Raw genomic sequence first — 21,505 nt, 5'->3', positions numbered from 1 at the left:
TTTTCCCAAGGTCTAACTTGTCGTGTGCATTGCAACATACTCATACTCATACTCAGGTTTTGAATGGCCGACCGGCTCTTGATTTTCCTTTCGATTGCTGTGTTTCTCTCAGGGGTGCCTGCCATGTTTGTGACGGTGTGGGCGAGTGTAAGAGCCACCCTGGCCGACACAGAGTAAGTCATCCTGGTCCTTACTTTGACCTCAGCATGCACAGCAGGTAGTGTCACGGTCAGACAGATAAAGAACTCCATGGGATCAATAGTAAACAATAGGGTTGACCCCGACGCACAAGGTGCAGCAGGCACATGGAATGAGCCGAGGATTTGTAGTGATCCGACACCAGGTGAGGTGGTCTCTGAAGAGAAAAGGATTGATTTGTCAACCATAAACTACTTTTTTTAATCATCTGGACAACTGGGAATGATTACAATTTTCCGCATAGGAACCTTAAAGGGAATAAAGTATCGTCTCCGGTGTCTCTCTCTGGTTTTAAAAAGTGAAGACCAAAGAAAAACTAACGGCTTAACATCAATATATATATTCTTTCTCTATTAAGGTAGAAGCGAATCCGTTATGGAGCATAACTCAACCCAACTTCTTTATTTATTATATTTATTCTGGCCAGATTTTAGATCTGATTTCGAGAAACACTCATGCATTCCAAGTGACACAGAATGATGATTTCTTTATTCTATTTTCGCAGCCACTCACACACACACACACACACACACACACACACACACACACACACACACACACACACACACACACACACACACACACACACACACACACACACACATACATAACCAGGGTTGTTTGTTCTTGCAGGTGCTGGGATCTAAGTGCAGGCAACCTGACGGGGATCTTTCAGATTCCTATCCTAACTGCCATCGTGGTAAGCATGCACTTCGTGTTGTAGTCTCTCACTCTCTCTCTCTCTCCCTCTCTCTCCCGCTCACTTGCTGAGTTTGCTGTAGCCCCCGGCTGCACATGTGACTAATTTGCTCTAAGCCTGTGATACATGATGCCGTGTGTAATCTACGGGTGATAATGTGCCGTAATGCATATAATTATGTGGATACTTTCTCCCTTCCAGGTCAATTTTGTTTTATTCCTGAACATAATCAGAGTCTTGGCGACTAAACTGCGAGAGACGAATGCAGGGAGATGTGACACGCGCCAGCAGTACAGGTAGGTCCCTTCCGCTATGTTAATAGCGACCCAGTCTTCCTGTGCGTCGGGGACGCAATTCTGACCCACACTGTTGAATTATTCATTTAATTTCATGTTACAAACCTAGAGCCCAGGAAGCATTATAAAATATGAATATATTTGACCTTTTTGGTCTCATGCAATAAATTACAGATTGTCTGTAATCATGGACACAACTCAAGAAGTTGTGGTTATTATTTTAACAATTATGTCGGAATGTAACTTTATGGATTATGGCATGGAGTGTTTCTGGGGACGATGGTTTAACCACATTGGCAGGGGAATGTATAACTGGGTGGGAAGTGGGAAGATAGTGAAATTAACGTGTTTGCTTGTTTGTTTGTTTTCTTTGCTTTTTACAGGAAATTGTTAAAGTCCACCTTGGTTCTGATGCCGTTGTTCGGTGTGCACTACATTGTGTTCATGGCCATGCCGTACACTGACGTCTCTGGGATTCCTTGGCAGATCCAGATGCACTATGAGCTGCTGTTCAACTCCTTCCAGGCAAGGCAGCTAGCTTGGCTCATGGGCTGTGGTTGCTGTTGGTTGTCCCCATCTTGTGGCTGTCGTGTTTGTTCAGTGATTCACAGCCTATTTAGACTGACTTGCAAAAAGCTTGCCCGCAAACCGTGAACCTATTTTGTTTGACTGGTAACCAGGGGTGACCGTAGTTAACCACGGGCACCCGCACACTTTAGATCAGCCCGTGTTTCACTAGGGATACCACTGGTACCAAAGACAATGTATCTTTAGAAAATGTATATTCCGTCCATCAGCACACAATAGCGATTAACTTTCAGTTAAAAGACGGGACAGCCCCGGTGTGGATCCTGCTTTATAGCAATAGCAACTCAAACTAAAATTGCAGTTGTAAAACGGAAGGGCCCGTATTTGACGTGTTGCTGTGCAAAGGTCTAAAATGTAGTCGCCTTTTTTATCCTTTTTCAGGGATTCTTTGTTGCAATCATCTATTGCTTCTGCAACGGGGAGGTAAGGAATTCCTCTCTTTTCATGGCTTTCTAAAGTCTCTGTTCACCTGATTCCTCTCAGCCTCTTTCATCAAAGCCCCCTTGTCCTGACTCAGAGTGTCTCCTCATAGGTGCAGGCCGAGATCAAGAAGGCCTGGAACCGCCGCACCCTGGCGCTGGACTTCAAGAGGAAGGCCCGCAGCGGCAGCAACACGTACAGCTACGGGCCCATGGTGTCGCACACCAGTGTCACCAACGTCACGGCCCGGGGGCCCCTGGCTCTGCACCTCACCACCAGGCTGGGCCCCGGGCCCGTCAACGGCCACCGGACCCTGCCGGGCTACGTGAAGAACGGCTCGGTGTCGGAGAACTCCCTGCCCTCCTCGGGCCAGGAGCTCCACGTCCCGGAGGAGGAGGCCGGCAGCGAGGCGCGGCCCTGTGAGGAGGAGGAGGAGAAGCCCGCTCCCCTGGTGGAGGAGGAGAGGGAGACGGTCATGTGACCACCTGCTCCTCCTCCTCCTCCTCCTCCTCCTGCTCCTCCTCCTCCTCCTCCTGCTCCTCCTCATCCTCCTCCTGCTCCTCCTCCTCCTCCTCCTGCTCCTCCTCCTCCTGCTCCTCCCCCTCCTCCTCCTCCTTCTTCTCCTCCGGTTGAGTTTCCAGTCACCGGTTGGTGAGAAAAAGACCTTCACAAAAAAGCCGATCCAACCTGAACAAACATTGGCCGGTCTTGTGTTCTCGGGGGTTTGGGGAGAGGAGGACTGCCACCTGGTCACTGCCAACTCCATTTGCTTTCCATATTTGTCGTTATTTGTCATGGCGTCCTGTGAAAGAGAGCCAGGACATTATGGATGACTAACCAAGCCCCAGACAAACGTGGGTATCACTGTATTCTGGGGACAGCAACAGCCCACTGTCTGTATTGGCATGGAAACCTTCCTCGCACCTGCCACGGCGAACGTGTGAAGACTCTACAAAAGCGCCGCTGATCGCTTATTACCTTTTCCAATGCTTCACCGTTCAGACTTCACAGTTTGTTTGTTTTTCTTTTCATCCTTTTTGGTTGACACAAGGATTTAATTCCCCTCACTTTGGCCGACCAAGTAGACGTGAGTCAACAATTACTTGGCAGAAAGGCTTTTAAATCCCATTTGTACATTAAAGTTGATCTGGAGTCTGAGGACCGATGGCGAAGGCGTTTTGTCCGTTTTGTTATCATGAGGGAGAGGAACTACATTAACCGACGTCTATACTCAGTTTAAGATCCTTGGAATGGAACGTCATGCAATGACCTAAACACAGGATGTGCTTCTATGTAAACACGAAGGTACTCAGGTTGTTAGAATCCATTTTGTGTTAGTTTTTTTTTGCACAGAAGTCTTGTGTTAGTCAGCATTTCTTTGCTAATTATTGTCTTATTTAAGGCCTTAAATAAAAAACGTTTCCACAAAAAACAAGTCTGCAAATTATGTTTTTATATGGGGTTTCATAGTATTTAAGTAATTAGTCGTTGTATATTTTCAAAGGTGTAAGTATATCAGTATTTAACACCAACCTAGGAATATATCGGTCACGGTCAGTGCCCTGCCAGGGCAACAGAACGGTTGTATGTACGTACGTCTGAGAGCCAATTTCTCTCAATATTTCCGTAGGGAACCAAATAACTCAGAGCGGAGGAAATTGATTTATTTTTCTCCTCCTCCTCAATGGAATGTTAATCAAATGTGGATTCCAAAGAACTCTCAAATACCTTTGGAATTCCAAGACCTATATCTTATGTGGCTAGGAAGGAAAGCAAGAAATTAACTAGCATGCCTGAAGTATATATATAGTACAGTGTTATGCTGCTTGTATTTTGTAAATATAATGTATACATTTAAATAGAAGTCACAATGTTTACAAAGATCTAAAAGCCGTAGTGTTTGTGAGCTAAAAGTGTTGTGTTTTATAAATCTGTTATCAAGCTAAATAAGTGTACATAAGTTGAAGAAAAGTTTTTGGTGTTGCCGGAATGTTCCAAACTGTACATAATCCACAATACAAAAATGTGTGAATATTTTTAGAGGAAAGGGGTAATAAAACATTTAGCTGAATATCTGCAAAATAATAGTTCTTTCCTCTCTTACTTATCTGAATTACATTCATGCCAGTACTGTACAGATGGTAATCAATAAAATGCCTTTGTAATCCAAAACTCACTGCTTTCCAAAACATTAGTACAAAGATGTGTAGCCTTTGACACACTTGCTATTTGAATACTGTATTTTTCCTTCCACCTTCCATGCATATAATGTTGTTTCTCCTAATCTGTGTTTTTGTCTTGCAATTAATTGTTAGATGGCCCAGTCTTAAATTGTTATGTTTTGTGTATTTTTGATTTGTAACAATGAGTGTGGGTGTTTTGTAAATGTGTTTACAGTTTAAGGAGCATTATCACTTTTACCAAAGAAAGTTACTACCTTTATTCAGTGTTATTTACAGTGCCCTGATTTTTTATGTCTTAAAAGTTGTTAGGTAACAATATCGTCACTTGAGAAGAAAATGTGTTAATATGAAATAGAAAACCATGGGTTATCCCCCCTCCCCCCCACCCCCCAAAAGCATTTTATTAATGGGTTTTGATGTCATCCTGATCACTGACAAGTTAGTGTAACTTTGATTTGGTTCTGCTATACGAGGACAACCGTTGCTTGGCACAAACTATAATCTTGGTCTTTCTGCTTCTTGTTTGCATGACACGGGGAACGAAAGGATGTTCCTCTCACTTTTATTCACACTTTTGTTTGCCTGAAGCCGAGGGTGTCACTGTTAGAAGAAGCCAGCCGTTCAGCCCTTCATGGTGACAGTTTGTTGTGTCCACCATGACCCTTCTGCTGGCCTCCCCCTGACTCCGCTACCGTTTCTATTTTGGTTCTCACCCATTGGCTATTGGTCCACACGGTAAAGTCGGCTTAAGCCCAATGTGCGCTTGGCTCACAATACGCTGCGATGGGAAATAAGATGTGACTGCCTATCATGGGAACATCCAATAAGCTATGAGTCTTAAGATGGCAAAATCCATTATGAGGAAACTTCCTTATTCAGCTTTTTAGCGCCTTTAAGGTCTCTAACGTGAACTTAGAGGTCTTTGCAAGTGATTAAGATGTATGAGGAGAAAGGAAACCAGATTTGTAGCTATTGCTGCTTGCTAGTGCTAATGTGTAGATACTATTATCCCGGTCTATGGGGGCTGAGGCCGTGGCAGGTCATATGCGTCTATGGTGAGAGTTGGCAAGGTTACACACCCCAGACTAATCTTAAATCTCATGTAAGGATAAAAACGAGACAAAATGACAGTAAACCGTACATTCAACCCTTGTTATTCTTTAGAAAGGAAGAAACATTTTAAATGAAGCACTTTAATGAACTACAATACAGTATTCTGTTTTCGATGTACTTTGTAAATTGATTGTGTTTTGGATTCAAGTGTATAACGGCAAATTGTCATAGAGCTAAGGTTATAGCAATTGTTTCAAATACCTCTCATAGAATAAAAAGTTGGTTTTCTTTATTTATATCATACTAAAATATATATATATATACATTCATTGTTCATAAATATGATTTTGCTTCTGATATGTGGAGAATGTTTGCAAGAGACCATTGCTTGTTTTATAGTCGATTGTTATTCAGGCAAGTTAATAATGTACATGTACATTTGGAATCAAACAAAATGGTGTTTGCTGTTTGTGTATTGAAAATAACACAATAAATATACAAATTTGACTGTATTGCTCTCTTGTTTGCTTATAAAACATGTACAAAACATAAAAAGCATCCAAAAGTCCAAAAAAACTCATATTATCCAACATTGGATAATATGAGGTTTGTTTACTCGTGTTTTCTTTCGCAGCATCACCAGCATTTGTCCGTAGACAATTAGAGACTGTCCATAGAAAATAAGAGTCTTTGTTCTCCATTTAAATTCTGTTTGCAGTTCACTTTTTAGCCCCTCCTTTCTTGGCCCCGCCCTTCGCTCCGCCTTTACCTCCTTCCTTGTCTCCCTTTTCTCCTTTGTCCCCTCTTTTCTTGGATCCACCCTTCTCAGCCTCCTCTCCGTCCTCTTCGTCCTCTGCCTTCTTCTTCTTCTTCTTCTTCTTCTTCCCTTCTTCCTCTGAATCCTCCTTCTCTTCCTTCTCCTCCTTCCCTTCCTTCCCTTCCTTCCCTTCCTTTCCTTTCTTGGCCTTCTTCCCTTCCTTGCCGTCCACCTTGCCGGCAACCGTCTCCACCTCCTCCTCCACCACCTTCGCAGCTGCGTCCGAAAGAAAAAGAACAAGGTTGAAGAAGAAGAAAAAAACGCTTCAATCTCTTCACAAAAACACCAAACACACACCTGGTTCCACAACAGCCCCCACATTCACCTCATCCTATCTGCCACAACAAGCCAGGCTAGCGGGAAAAAGGGAGAAGGCATCTAGGAGAGGAAGCTTTAAGTAGGTCATGTTCTAACGGAGGCGGAGAGGTCTCTATGGGTCCTAATGATCATGGTCTGTTTGTTCTTCTAATAGGATTGTAATGAGCGCCTAATGACGAGGCATGCTGCTCGGTATGTCCAGCAGACTCAGAGGCATCCCAGGCGGCCGCTTCACTCTGCACTACATTGAAATATGGATGTGGAGTCATGTCATGCAGTATTAGCCTGAAGGAAAGCAGTCCGACAAGTTTGGGTGTGTATTATGGCATACCGAAAAGGTATGTCCATATTCCACTTCCAAAACTACATAATTTCAATAATTGCACCAAGAATAGTGCATAACTTGTCCTAAGATTTGTCTATCGATTTCTATAGACACTACCAGGTATTTCTTAAACAGGTTAAAATAAATATGGCATATGTTGTCTGTTTAAAAGCATAAAGCATACATAAAGCATAGTATATGCCATTGCTTTGGATTAAGGAATCAGCATATCATTCATGTTGTACATTCATAGACTGAAAAGAGCAAGAAAGGTATAGAGAGTGAGGGGGAGACAAACACTGGTGTCTCTTTACACACCGCGGACATTTGCTCAAGAAAATATGACTCAGTGGTCACGTTTTTCCGACATTCTCAGTGTAAATATCCTACGGTATCGGTCAACAGGAGCCACGGAAATACATGTGAAAAAAATGACAGTGTCTTCTATAAATGCCTTGCTTGTTGTAATGCTATGCATGTCCATGAAAACCTGTACACCAATTCATTCATATATTCCCCATTTTACAGCAAGTTCAGCAGCCCTGACTCTCTGTGTAATTGGTTAGCTTTAAAGCTGTGGATCAAATGGAAATATTAAGTTGTGCACCCTCTGCCAATGGAAGATTTGACAGCGAGGGGACAAAAAAGATTATAATGCTGTTTGTTTATCTAAATATATATTATACACACATAGATCCTCTATCATCGTGTTCACACTATAGGTATAGGCCGGAGGGGGAAAGGCCCGAAACACAGCATGAAACCCCTTCCAGCAATTATATTAGCACTGTTGCGTTTGCTGTTGATAACACCTCTTATTCTTGACATTGGCGTGGACACCCGTGCTATTGCCTGCCATCATAGTGAGGGAGAGAGGAACGCTAAAGCCCATTTTGAGCCAGTGAGAGTCTCGAGCAACCTTATTACGTTAGCTGTCACCCATAGATAGGATTCCTTCCCCTTTTTCCTTCCCTTCGTCTCTTTATCTCTCTCTGGTGAATTATGATGTGTGTGCGTGTGTGTGCGTGCATGTGAATGTGTGTGTCGGGGAGGTAGTGAGGTGCAGGTGTTGAGATGTGATAGAAAGATATAACCTGTCGGCTTTAACAAAGACTTTTCACTGCTTGCTTTTGAGGGGAATGGAAGGGCTAGGAGCTGGCACCTTGGTACACCTTCACCTTGTGACCATCAGTTGGGTTACTGCAGAGCCACAGTCAGGGCCAAGGAGGGATTGCTGCCTGTTGGATTGGATGTTTTTGAAAAACTCCATATAGGATTTAGCTTGATTTGTTATATGTATCTATCAATTTATTTATTCATCAACAGGTGCAAATGCTGCAAGGCAGATATTTGTGTTTCAAAACATGAGATGAAATGTATGTGGTGATGATGAGAGCACCAGTGGTGAATGGTTTAATTATTTAAAATGAACTCTTCATGACTTTCTCACTATTTTAATTTGAACCTCGGCATGCCACAGACGAGGTTGTAGGTCATCACAGTTTGACACAAATGGTCATTTCCTTTCTGTTAACAATCATTTGGGGGCCTGCTTAATACAAATTGCGTGTGCATTTTTGTATATATTCCCTAGCAGGCAATAATGGAGTGCTATGAGTTCCGTTCCAGTGAGAAGTGATTGTGTATCCGTTCATCCTGTCACTCTGTTATGGCAGCAGTTCATATTAAAAACATGTTATCCCCTCCACATGGGTGATTACATTTATGGAACGGAGGACAAGGATTTAGCTCAAGGCATCAGATTATCCCTCGATAAAGTAGGAGGTGAACGACGGCCCACTGCCTCACTCTGCTCCATTAGCACTCTCTGTTATTATGGGATATTATTATCATAGAAAGGGATTACATGGTTTTATGTATGTACACACATATTTAAATATAACTCAGGGTTCACCGACTTCAACTCACTATTGACTTTTCATTCCTGTGTGAGAAACACAGTGGTCATGACTAGGCAAATAAATACTTTTATGAAGAAGGCTTTCTGTGTCTTTGTGCGTCATAATCTGTCAACGACAGACCAAAGCTGTCAGCCCAGATCTGTCATAATATTTGACCTTTGAAAACCTCCAAAAAGGATCCAAATGTATAACAAAGAGAAGGAAGATGATTTGACCTAAATATGTTTGCTGTAAAGTTGGTGTTGGCCAGATGAAAGTAATAAGTATAACTAATAAGTTATACTACAATTAATCTTTATTTAACGTGAAGAAGCAAAGACCACAAATAGAGAAGTAGACAGAGAAACTGACAGGCAGACAATCACACAGAAAACAGAAGTGAAATAAGACATCATACACAACACGTAACATATCTAAGTCTAAATAATCTACATTCAGGACACCAAGTTCCGCAACGATTAATTTTGACTCTACTAAAACCACAATGTGCATGATCTCTCACAGCAGCCTCTATACACACGAACCGGTGCTAAGAGGATTACAATAAAAAAAGGACCATCTCCTAACATAATGGCATGCGAGAAATAGGCACAGCTGCACATACATATTTCCGGGCAAAAGAGAAAATGAATTTTCGCAAAGTTTCTATATAAAGCACTAAGTGGTGCATAAATATCATGAGCCTGACAACTGTCTGACCGAGGGGCGTGCATGTCTCTCTGTTCCCTTCTCCAGGTAGAGGGAGCACCCCAGGGGTTGCATTACTAACACAAAAGAGGCACAAAGAAGACACCCAACATACACACTTTGTTTTCAATGCGTTCTTCAATCCAAAGGCGGCATGGGGGCCTACAGTCTAAATCAACGCCAGAAGGGAGAGGTTGAGGTAGAGGAGGAGAAGCGAGAAGGGGGAAGAGAAGGGAGGAAGAGGAGGAGGCGGAGGAGGGAGGAGGATGAGGAGGAATAGTAAGGAGGAGGAGGAAAAGGGAGGAAATAGTAGAAGGGACGAGCAGGAGGAGACAGAGGAGGGAGGAGGATGAGGAGGGGGGAGGAATAATAAGGAGGTGGAGGAGAAGGGAGGAAAAGGAGAAGGGAGGAAGAGGGAAGAAGAGGATGAGGAGAAGTAGGAGGGGGGAGGAGAATGAAGGAGGATGAGAAGGGAGGAGGACCGAGAAGGGCCGATGAGGAGGAGAAGAAATGAGGTGAAGAGAGGAGAAAGGAAGAGGAGAAGGGAGGAGGAATGAGAAGGAGGAGGAGGGGGATGGAGGAATAGGAAAGGGGAGGAGGAGGAGGAGTATAAGGGAGGAGGAAGGATGAGGGGGTAGAAGGGAGATCAGGCTGTCTCGGGCAAATTGAGCGGAGTGTTGCTCTCCTCCTCCTCTCTGACTACTGGAAGCTCGCTGCTTTCAGTGCTCTGAAGCTGGACCTGCTCAGAGACCGTCTGCACGCTGGCCAAAGACTCCGCTAGAGGACGGGAAGAGAGGAGAGGAGGAGGAGAGAATAGAAGAGTGGCCGGGGAGAGGAGAGGAAGGACGGAAAAAGAGAATAGAGATAGGAAGAGGAGAGGAGAGGGAAAGGGAGAGGAGGAGAGAAAAGGTTGAAAGAAGGAAAGAGAAGCAGAGAGTATCAAAGAGGAGAGGAAGAGGTGGGGAAGGAAGCAGGAGGAGAAGGAAGACAAATAGAGAAGGGAAGGACATAACAGGCAATAGACAAGGAAGAGATGAAGGAAGGAGGGAAGAGGAGAAGAAAAGAGTGTTAAACAGAAAAATAAGTAGTAAAGTAGTAAAACAGGAAAACTAAAGCGAGAGAGAAGGGAGTGATGAACACGTTCTGCTATAGGTAGACAGCCGCCCGCGAAGCAACAGGGTCACCAATTGCAATATTCGATGAAACATGTGTAGGAGAATCTAGAAGCACTTACACCCTGGGATCTCGGTCAGCTCGTTGAGTGGGGGGACAGTCTCCAGTGTGTCGGCGTAGGACTTAGCAGCCAGTCTCTGGGCGTTGCGTGCCTCGATCTCCTTCTTGGTCCTGGGGATTCGGCATTTGAAGATGCAGCATAACGTGATAACTGAGGTAGAAGGGAGCAGAATATAGACAGCAGGAGAAAGGGGTCAGAATCCATTATGTCTCTGAATACATGGATCCTCACGTTCCTGCGGTCACGCTGTAGGAACATCAATAGACACAAAAGATTGTCCAATAATTGGATTTTGGAGATAGCACTCATGTCATTTAAAACAGACTTAAACACGTTATGTTGTTTGCTAATCGTTGCAAAAAAGGTTTTTTTATTTTATTTTAACCACATAAATAAACATCAATACAAAATCTATTTATAGTACAATCACAAACATAGACTGTGTTTATTCTTCACACATTTTTCTCCTTAAACCCAAAACAATTAAGATGCAGAAGCTATGGCATTCATTTATTGTTATCTATTTTACCCTGATGTTTTGGATGCACTTATGATACAGTAGTGATTCATATCTGAATCACTGGCTCCATAAATTAGTGTTGCCCTTGTGAAACAATAACATATATTACAATGTTACGACTTGACTTGCTGGTCATTGTTTGATCACTATATATATATCTATAAAGTTAGAACTGCACTGCTTTGTACCATAATGTGCGTGTCTTTTGAGGGAACCCGGGCCCCCAGAGCAAGACCCTGGGGTCTATATACTCGGTAGAAGAACCCGCCTGATGCACTCAGGCCCGGGTGGATTTGAACCCATAACCTCCTTGTGGTGAGTGAACTGACCAAACTACTGACCTACTTAGTCATTCAGGGGATACCATCGATGCAACTCATGAGGGGTGAGGCATTTTGGGAATGGACGCACGTGAACGTTAGACTGCAGACGTCGGGGTTTGACCCCTAAACCTTTCAAGCCAGAGTGGAACCAACCTCGACCGGCCTCCCCCCGACTAATACACGGGTTGGCAAAATACGTAAGGCACACCCGTTCATTACGAAACTGCAATGCATCAGTGTCATTTTCAGGTTAATTGTCAACGTGACCTTCAGGAAACGGTGCTTCTACTTACCAACCGTCAAGCCGAACATCGAGAAGATGCCGATGACCTGCCACAGTCTCAGCCCCCAGAAGACCACCGTCTCCGAGTTGACCGGGTCGGGCTTCTTCGGGGGGTCTGTGGGTAGGAGCTGGGGGGGTGAAAGGGGCAGGAAGAGGTCCATTTATGCGTGTAGTTCTCTTGATAAGGAACATTGCAGATCGGGTCACGCCCCACGTGTCTTTACGAATGGGAGCATTTAAGATATTCCTCGAAGGCAGTTGACTGAATATGCTGAGCACCGGTTCAAAAGGTGGCGGTGCCTTTCATGAGATAGAGTGGGTCTGAGAACCAGCCCGTGACCTGAGGCTGTAAAAGAGACCTTCAGAACACTGAATAAAGGCATTTTAACGCAGCTCTCTCAATAAATCACTCATTATTGTCTTTCTCCTGTCGCCCAAATCTCTATATCTTGATATCTATCACCATAGGCTTAGTCTACAACACACACACATACCCAGAGAACCGTTCAGGCACACACACATACGCACACACACACACACACACACACACACACACACACACACACACACACACACACACACACACACACACACACACACACACACACACACACGCACACACATTGACAAAAAATTGAGATTTAATTCATTATAGCTGAAATCTAAAAATATGAAGTAAAAGCAAGAACAACTATGAAAGGATATGAATATAGAATGTTTGATGTATATTACTCTACAGTATGAAAGCTGAATGTATGTACTTGAACGCAACATCAATTTGGTTTCGGTACAATGCACTGGACAAATCCATCCATCAGTATTGAACTATGCTTCTAAGAGAGCTAGTTTGATTTTCTTTGCTGACAGATTAATAATGATAGAGCCTACTAGAAAATCACACAGCTCTGTACAAAATGATGTTAAGTATACTCAATAGAGCTTGTAGTTCTTCGGCATTCATAACCCTGCCATGTTGAGAGGGCTCATGGGACTTGTGGTAGTACTTGTGTAAAACCCTAAAATAACCTTGGCTAATGATCCTTTTTTGCAACGTCTAACATGAGAAATGTTGTGGGAGTTTCAAGCACATCAACTCCCTATAATGACCAATCACTTCACGTTGAAAACAGCAACCAAAAAAACATGCTCCTACGCTTCCAAAATGTGGGCGGTGTTTGCTATGTGACGTTGTGAAGTACAAGCCGTTTTATGTTTCACACAGTGCAAAAAGGCGGGAACTTTTCATTTGAGCTTGATGGGAGAAAACACACTTCAGTGATCCCCAATATTCACTCACCTTCATAAAACACTTGACTGCGTGATGCTCATTTAGTGGGTCACAATAATATAGAAGTCCTGTTTTGAGTGAAACCACTAAACAGGTCAGCAAAATCTATGCGTAAAGGAAGTAGTGCCACTAAACACATCATGCAAACCACCTCCACATGCTTAGCAGTCAAGATGCACACTTTATTCCTCTAACTGGGAATAAATTATACTTTTTCTCCACACCATGCTATTGTATACCATGCTAATCTTATTAGTTTCTTCTGTCCTCCTTGTGTCAATTCAATCGTTTCATAATGATTGAATTCATTCATTCTTTCGCAAACTTAGCTAGTTTATGATGTTTCAATTTAAAATACAGATTTACACTGCTTTAAAGGTTTTTCTTGCGGAAGTAGGCATTTGATTTCCCATGACTGCATTGCAAAATAATTAACGAGAGGCTATTTTTGAAATTGGATCGACATCTAACTTGATAACATAAAAGACCTCCGTTGTCTTTTCATGCCCTCCAACGAACGGGGGTGGCGAACTATTTGTGTTCTGAAAATGAAAAAAAATTGCCAAATATGAAATTTGACACCAATTTCAAAATAATATATATCTATATATCTATATATCTATATATATATATAATGCCGTAAGCACACCACCCAATGCGCTGTCAGGGTCCGATGCGTACCTAGGCAGAGCTGTGTTTGGGGTTACCTCAGGGGGACGGCCCCCACGCATATGTCGCATCGAATCAAAGGAGGTCACATGGTAGCACTTGCACACGCTTCAGCCCACGCAAGCGTGGTGCACATTAGTGATGGGAATTTCGGCTCTTTTTGGTGAGCCGGATCTCTTGGAACGGCTCACCAACAAGAGGCTCTTTCGGCTCCCAAACGGCTCTTCATATTACCGCTTACGTATACCTTTTATAATGGTGCCATGCCGTAACTCAGAAGGTCATGCAGTCTTGGAATCATTTTTTGAGAGAGTGTTTTCCTGCTTGGAGGAACATACATAGGATTGAGAGCCTATCAGGGACGCGGGAAGTCAGTCCGAGTGGGGGGTGCTGAGAGAGAGTCTATCTAATGACGTCAAAATAAATGCTGCGCAACATCCAATGTTTACAGAGACGAGAAGACGGGTGACGTCACATTCAGGGCTCCGCTCTGATAAACACTCTTGGTGTGTAAAAAGACTAACTCTGCCAACTAGCCGCTGTTATTCACAAACGTTAGCAAGTAAACAATGGGGAAATTAGAGTCAACTCGGCTGATACTGTGCTGAATTTCACACACTAACAACATGCCGACAGGCTGTTGCGGGCCGGGATTATACACGGCGTTATAACAAGGATTCAGGAGGTTTTTTCTAAAGGTTTACAAAGGAAAGTGACAGTAAAAGAAAGCCTTAATTTTCATCCAGAGTTACGAGTTGTCTGATGTGAGGAAAGTGACGATTTCTCCGTCAAGTGAACCGTCCGTCTTTGCTCTTTTTTTGCCAACCAGTTTACCTACGTGCGGGATTCCAGAATCAAAACGATAACATTCAACGTGTCTATTAATATGGCCAGCAACATTTTACACCAGTTTTAGAATGTTTTGCACTACAACAGATGTTGAACACCAACATGCTTATGTAAAATCAGCATAGTACCATATTCAGCTATGGACAGATCACATACGGAATGCAGGGAATTGGATGTCCGGCTGGTGTTTTGATCGCGAAGTTTTGCCTTCTTGGGGCCAAATAAATCTGAAAATACTTATTTCCTGTGACACATTGCACTTGTAACAAGCTTGACTTTTCGAATTTTTCGAATTTTCCTAAATAAAATGAAATGCTAATATGATAAATATAACAAAAATGGTGGGTGTCAATAATTTCATGAAAAATCATGTTGTATGATAAAATTCTACTCAAAAAAAAAAAGTATTGATTTGTTCAGAAAACGTGCTCACTTGCAGTTACAGCCAGGGACCGCCAGGTGGGTGCTGCAGCACCCTAAGCACCCCCACTTCCTGTGTCCCTGGAGCCTATGTGAAACTTCTGAATTCCTTGTCCTGGAAATCACTTGCAATCAGGGCTTGTTGCACTGTCCTGCGTACTACGGTGACAGTGCGCAGTTGCTCCCGCGCCCCCTGCCTTCTCCGTTTGTTTCGTATATTTTAATTGACTAATTACGGACGCCACCAGAGGGCACCCCAAACGCATGCGCCGGCCCTGCCTGTCAGTCACAAGCAACGTGTGTCGCGCATCGAAATCCCCCGCCCCTCGCTGCTTGTTCTCATGATCGGTTGCTGGCTGCCTTGCATGCGCCGTGACACGCATAGAACGTGTAGAACGAATGCATGTAGCACCCGTAGCGCGGGAGAAAGAAAAAGACACCGGCTCACGTTCGGGAGCCGACTCCCATCGTTCACTTAAAATAGCCGGCTCTTTGAGCCGACTCGTTCGCGAACGACCCATCAATAGTGCACATAGTTGGCTACAGGTGTGCAAAGAAAAATAAGTAAACAAATAAAGTAGTAAATTGTATAATGTTTAGCTAATGCTAATACTATTCATACGGTTCATCTACGTCACGTTTTCTGTAACGCCGCCATTTGCACGACCGATCTCGCCAAGTATGGCCGCCCACACCGCTCATCTGAATGTTAGAGAGAGACAGAGATATTATCGATTTTAGGCTCCGATCCTTATTTGTTATCCTTAGTTTTTTATTTGTCCATTAGTATGCTTGCCTCAAATCAATCTTCATGACATATATATTTATTTAGTCCACAACCCCTCCCCATATGGTGGAGATATCTTGAAAGCGTTCAAGAGCACTGATGCCTACCAATATGCTGTGGCTGGATGGGTGAAGGACGCTAAAGTGAGGCACTTGGCCACCAATAATCTTTATCTGATAATGGCAAAGTTAAGTACTATATATTTGTGACTTCTTGTGAACAGTTTGTGGTGGTTACTATCATTGATCGTTGAAATCGGTCATCAAATCACAGACGATAATTTCGCCGGGGACGCTTAGGACGAGTTTTCTTCAAGATCCATTTTGTACCCACAACAAAACCCGATTTGAATTATTATGGATTATTTTGGACAATGAATGAGGTATTAATACCAATACTCTTTGGCTGGGTCCATGTCAACATTGGGTATATGGAGCAGAACATAGTGGGTCACATGTCAACGTTTTTTGTATGCATTTTATTCATTAGTAAGCTACATGGATATGCCATCTTTCAGATACTTTCATTACCTGCACTAAAGAGAATAAAATAATGCATCCTCATTGTTTGATTGTGGTCGTAGGTGTTGTTGTTGGTGCCGAGTTACCACTGAAATCAGTGGGTCAGTGGGTGGGATTGTTCGTCAAGATGGCGGCGCAAAGCTACAGTGACGTCACATGAACCAAATGAATAGGGGGATTATAGTAGGATTGCTAGTTAGATCCCTGCTCCTCCTAGCTAGATGTCAAAATGTCCCTAAGCAAGACGCCTAACCCTGACTGCTCCCTGTTGCCTTCTGTGGTTGGCAACGCCATCGGTAAGGAATGTGTGTTTGAATGTGTAAAGCGCTATGAGCGGCCACTGGTGAGAAAAGCGCTAGTTAAATGCAGTTGGTACACCATTTGAAGAACATATTTATGTGCTATGGAAGTTAAGCTACCCAAATGTATATAACCATAAGAACATCACATAAGGACATGTCTTTGTATACATCTGTGTTTCTTTCTGCATTGTTCAGCTTGCAAATTTTGTGATTTAGTGCGTGGGACCGCTACAGGCTACAGCCAAAGTAGTTTCTTTGGCTGTATGTAAATTCCCATTTACGTACAATAAGTATTAGTATTTTTGATTTGAAAGCACCATAGCGTCAGTTATGCTATCATTACACTATGCATATGCATTTTGTGACATACAAATGAATCTGATACATCACAATTAAACAACCATTGTTCAGTTGAGGTTTAAAAAAGCACAATCTTTATATAATGTCCCCTATATTGTCTCAGCCATCTAAAAATGAATCCATCAAAGGCAGACATGGATACAGAGTCTATGGAACGGCTTTGTTCAGCGCAGGTGTTGTCGTGTTTAGTCGGGTCAGGTCCCACTAGTTGTCATGTAATATGTTACCTGTCCTTCCCCGTACTTAGCTTGTGTCACCATCATGATGGTTACCTCACACACACACACACACACACACACACACACACACACACACACACACACACACACACACACACACACACACACACACACACACACACACACACACACACACACACACACTCACAGCTCAACCGACTGCTTTGAACGCTCTCAGGTTAAACAACCGACGCAAACAAAACATCAGTTTGATCCTGGTCCTGAACCCGCCCCCCTTTATTTATGATCCTTTTCCGTGGACCCACGCAAACGTCTCGGGTTTCATTGCGAGTGTGTTCGGTCTTTGTCAAGCCGCGCCGGGCTCCTTCAGCAATAAACACACAGAAATACATCCATCATGCATGAAGCTACACCTGCTCACGCCATGCGGGACATCAATGGTGTCCTTCCCCCTCCGCCTGCCTGTCCCCGGGAAGCGGCGCCCCGGCTCTTACCTCGGGATCGGGGATCTGGGACAGCACGGAGGACCAGCAGTGAGCCAGCAGCAGCGCCCCCCAGCCCAGCAGCACCAGCTGGCGGAGACGCCCAGGCCGATGCCCCGCCATCCTTCTCCCTTGTTCCTTTCGTCAACCCCCTTCCCCCGCCCCCACACTCACACTTATTATCCTGCCACCAGGACCCTGCCCCCCCGCCCCCCCCCCCCTTCTCTCTCTCTGCTGGGCCGATGACGCCGCGTCCTGCCAGACAGCACCACAATGGCCTCCGCGGGTGATTGAGGGTTATTACGGCTGCGCTGACTGCTCCCTATCACTGAGCCCCGTTCCGCGCCCCGCCGCTCCACCGCTCTGGCTCCGGTGCCTCGCTCTGCCCTCCCTCCGGTCAGCCAGCGAGGAGGACATGGTGGTGTGTGGGAGCCACGCAAGCAGCCAAACAGGAGCTCTTTCTGGTCGAGGGCAGCTGAGAGAAAGGCTTCACTATACCACAGCCCAGCTAGCTCGCTCGCACGCTCGCAGGGGACATTAATTAGTTAGGAGTCCTGGTGTGGTTTACCGATGAGCCTTCCTGCTAGGAACAGGCGGCGTTCATTGGGGGGATGGGCAGTGTGGTCACTTAAGGGTCAGCTTCTCAATAGGTGTGGCTTCAAAGCTTCGAAATGACATCTGTTTGGCAATGATGTGACCTGGTATTCAAATATTATACATAAGTGGAGGAAGAAACACTTTTGGTTACAGCCTTGGCTTGTAATATTGTAAATATTTGATCATAATAACAATAAGGACATAGAGTCTTGAGAGCAATCTTTATCGTTGCACACGTTGGATTCGCAGACTTTTGGAAAATGCTGGCCTTGCTTGACTATGCTGAGGTTTTAGTATTTCAACGAGATACAGCAGGAATAAAGTCTCTACTACAATCTAGTCTGTAGTAGTAGTAGTAACAAAAAACGGGAACCAGGGGATTTTTGTACAGTGAAAAATATTGATTAGTTGCTGGCTGCAGAATATAATGCAATGCGATTATACATGTTAATGCTTCTTTGGTTAGGAAACAGATGATAGGATCTGTCTAGGATCTAGGATCAATATCCATCCGCACAAAAATAATCGATGGCTGACAATGCTGTATTTTGCACAATGTTACTAAGGTTACATGAAAACATGCATTGAAATGTGGCAAATGTCAGGTGAAACGTGTGACCATAATGTTTGGCGTCAAAATGAGGACTCTCTCTCAATAGCAAAGAATATGCGTTTTAAATTCTCTTCCTCTGGGCTTCTTCTGAAGTCAACCGGCTTTGACAGAAACACACACTCAGGGACAAAGTCAAGTCAAACCCCATCCCTTAATCCCAATTGTAGACAGGAGCTCAGCAAAGGCGTGTTTCTTCTCCCTTTGGTTCCTTTGAATGTGAGCCTTCTTTTTGATATGCATGAAGCACAGACTTCTTAAAAGCACTAGCAAGACATCTGACGAATAGGCTAGCCAACAGATACTAGAGAATTTTACGTTTGGTACTGCCTTTTGATTAGATTTGAAGGCTATCAACCATTGAGGATGAGGCCTGATTATCATAGGCCCAAACCCAAAGTGAGGTCTGAGGATTTAGGACTAAGGACTCACGGACCTCAGATGCTAAGTGAGTGTGCGAGGCCACATGGGCTCAGATAGACCAGATGGGATTGGGACAGCACTTCACAGAGCGCATATTACCTTGACAACATTTAATGACAAAGATGTTGCTGACACTTGCCGGTTTGGGAATTCTCATTTTGACTTTTTTAGTTTTTTTGTAAATGCAATGAAAACAATCGGCTACAGCAATTTATTGATATTAGAAAATATAATTTTTACTTTTGAATAATTTAGGTGATTATTGGCCTACACTTACTAATCATAAGTCAGAACGGGCACATTTGGCTGAATTATAAAAGGTATAAGTAGTAATATGAAGAGCCGTTTGGGAGCCAAAAGAGCAGGCTCTTGTTGTTGAGCTGATCCAAATGATCCGGCTCACTAAAAAAAGGCCAAAATTCCCATCTGGTCACGCATTGACAGAAGCGTCGTCTTGTTGTTTACCTTCCTAATTTTCGGATTTCCTTATGGTCACCGCGGTAAACGTCACAACGTTTTGAACTGTGAGTAATTCCCTTAGGTAAAGTCTGCACTGATGCGGACCGATGCGGACTCACGAAAAGGGCTCGGTATGTGTGGACTCAAACCCTCACGCCATTTGGAATTCGACATTGGGACAGCCCTAAAGCCTTAATAATTTCGCGAGGACGCGCATCAAAGTCCGTGAGTCCGTGAGTCCGGACATTGGGATTGGGCCATATAGTGCCACATTGCTGCTTATGAGTCTGAGTTGGGGTTTGGCCTGAGGGTCAAGGGCACACAAATAAAATCATAACTGTCAATACAAAACGTCAGTCTACATAAGGATGTGATCTTTTGAAGATCTATTAAGTCATTTCATCTCCAGCTGTGTGTTACATTATTCACCACCATTGCTTCCAACCCTCCATATAGCCTATAGGCCTTTATAGTAGGCTACAAAGAAGAACTGCTAACCACGACCAACCTCAGATCAAATGACTCCTTTTTACAGAACAGATTTAACTCCTAATTTGAATGGTAGGTCTCCCTCATTGATCAGAATGCATACATGTCCCTCTCCAAGATGCTATTAGTGATAATGTAACACATGGTCTTACTCCAGAAGACACAGAACAACCTCTCACGCCACATAATCCTCAAATAGCCTTTAGAAGTTATTATCAAGGTCAGAACCAGCATGGGCAGTGTTTCACCGTCATGGCCACCAGACTGTAAACAATCCCCCTTCAGCTCAGCTCATATCATACAGATTCATCTGCAGCCATTTTGGTCTACCTCCTATTTGACTCCGTAAAAGACATGTAGAGCTATTTAACAAAATTGTATTAGTATTTGACTTTCACAGTTTATTTACCATTTGAATTTTGAAACGCATGGCAAGTGCTGTTATGTTATTATTCACTATGCTATGAGGAGTACATGGACTAGAGCACCACAGATCTTACGCTTCAATAATCAATTATGGTACTTTTGACACTTTTACTTCAAGCAAAAGGACACACTTGGCACCGGAGGAAAGCAACAGATAAGATATACTTTATCAGTCCAAGACAGGAAAAGCAATGGGTGTTCATATCTAATCTTTAGTCATCTAGTTTGCAGAACAGAAAATACTGGGGGAAACAAACTCCAGTGATAAGCAGATGGCTGATCTGACGTCACCCCACACAGCAGCCAAGATGCAAGGAAGAGAAAGAGAGAGCAGCTCAGTCTCTCAGGTCTAAATATCACAGTGTATCGAGATGGAGATGTCAATTAGCAGACCGGCCCACCAACTGCTCCACTAAACTCCAGGCTAAAGCTGTCTTTGAAAAAGAGACGCAAAGCTCATTTGTCACCTGGACCGAATTATAACGGATATCTGCCTCACCGGCGGCGATCATGTTATTGACGACAATAAACGAAGCAATGATTCACAAACATCCAGCTCAAATTTCCCCTTCCCCGTTTAAAAAAAGTCTTCCACTTCTGACTTCATTGGACGATGTGGATTTTTCTATTGTAAATATAAATGCAGACAATCTTTTTTTTTTATCATTTAGTGGATTTGAAGATGAACTGTGTTAGCATGTACCTACTTCAATTGATACCTATTCAACAGCCTGAAAAACAGCCGTGCACTCAAAG

At 43.6% G+C, this 21,505-nt stretch overlaps 2 protein-coding genes across 2 annotated transcripts in view; one reads left to right on the top strand and one right to left on the bottom strand.

Moving 5' to 3' along the window:
- Positions 1 to 5,945, top strand: part of pth1r (parathyroid hormone 1 receptor) — a 40,020-nt gene extending 34,075 nt beyond the window's left edge. Inside the window, exons 8-13 of the mRNA XM_060059285.1 lie at positions 113 to 173; positions 832 to 898; positions 1,100 to 1,194; positions 1,578 to 1,719; positions 2,164 to 2,205; positions 2,315 to 5,945. Coding sequence (XP_059915268.1) covers positions 113 to 173; positions 832 to 898; positions 1,100 to 1,194; positions 1,578 to 1,719; positions 2,164 to 2,205; positions 2,315 to 2,683 — 776 coding nt within the window. The 3' untranslated portion in view covers positions 2,684 to 5,945. The remainder of the gene's footprint in view (positions 1 to 112; positions 174 to 831; positions 899 to 1,099; positions 1,195 to 1,577; positions 1,720 to 2,163; positions 2,206 to 2,314) is intronic.
- On the bottom strand, positions 5,577 to 17,898 carry tmie (transmembrane inner ear). The gene is made up of 4 exons (XM_060059286.1): positions 17,758 to 17,898; positions 11,878 to 11,995; positions 10,742 to 10,891; positions 5,577 to 6,471 (listed from the first exon to the last, which is right to left on the bottom strand). Exons 1-4 carry the CDS (start codon positions 17,866 to 17,868, stop codon positions 6,158 to 6,160), a joined length of 693 nt encoding a protein of 230 aa, XP_059915269.1. The 5' UTR covers positions 17,869 to 17,898; the 3' UTR covers positions 5,577 to 6,157.
- Positions 17,899 to 21,505: the final 3,607 nt, after the last annotated feature.

Source organism: Gadus macrocephalus, chromosome 8 (assembly GCF_031168955.1).
Source record: "Gadus macrocephalus chromosome 8, ASM3116895v1".
In the NCBI taxonomy this organism is placed as follows: Eukaryota; Metazoa; Chordata; class Actinopteri; order Gadiformes; family Gadidae; genus Gadus; species Gadus macrocephalus.
The sequence above is the reverse complement of the archived record's forward strand: the minus strand, read 5'-3'. Positions and strand labels throughout refer to the sequence as shown.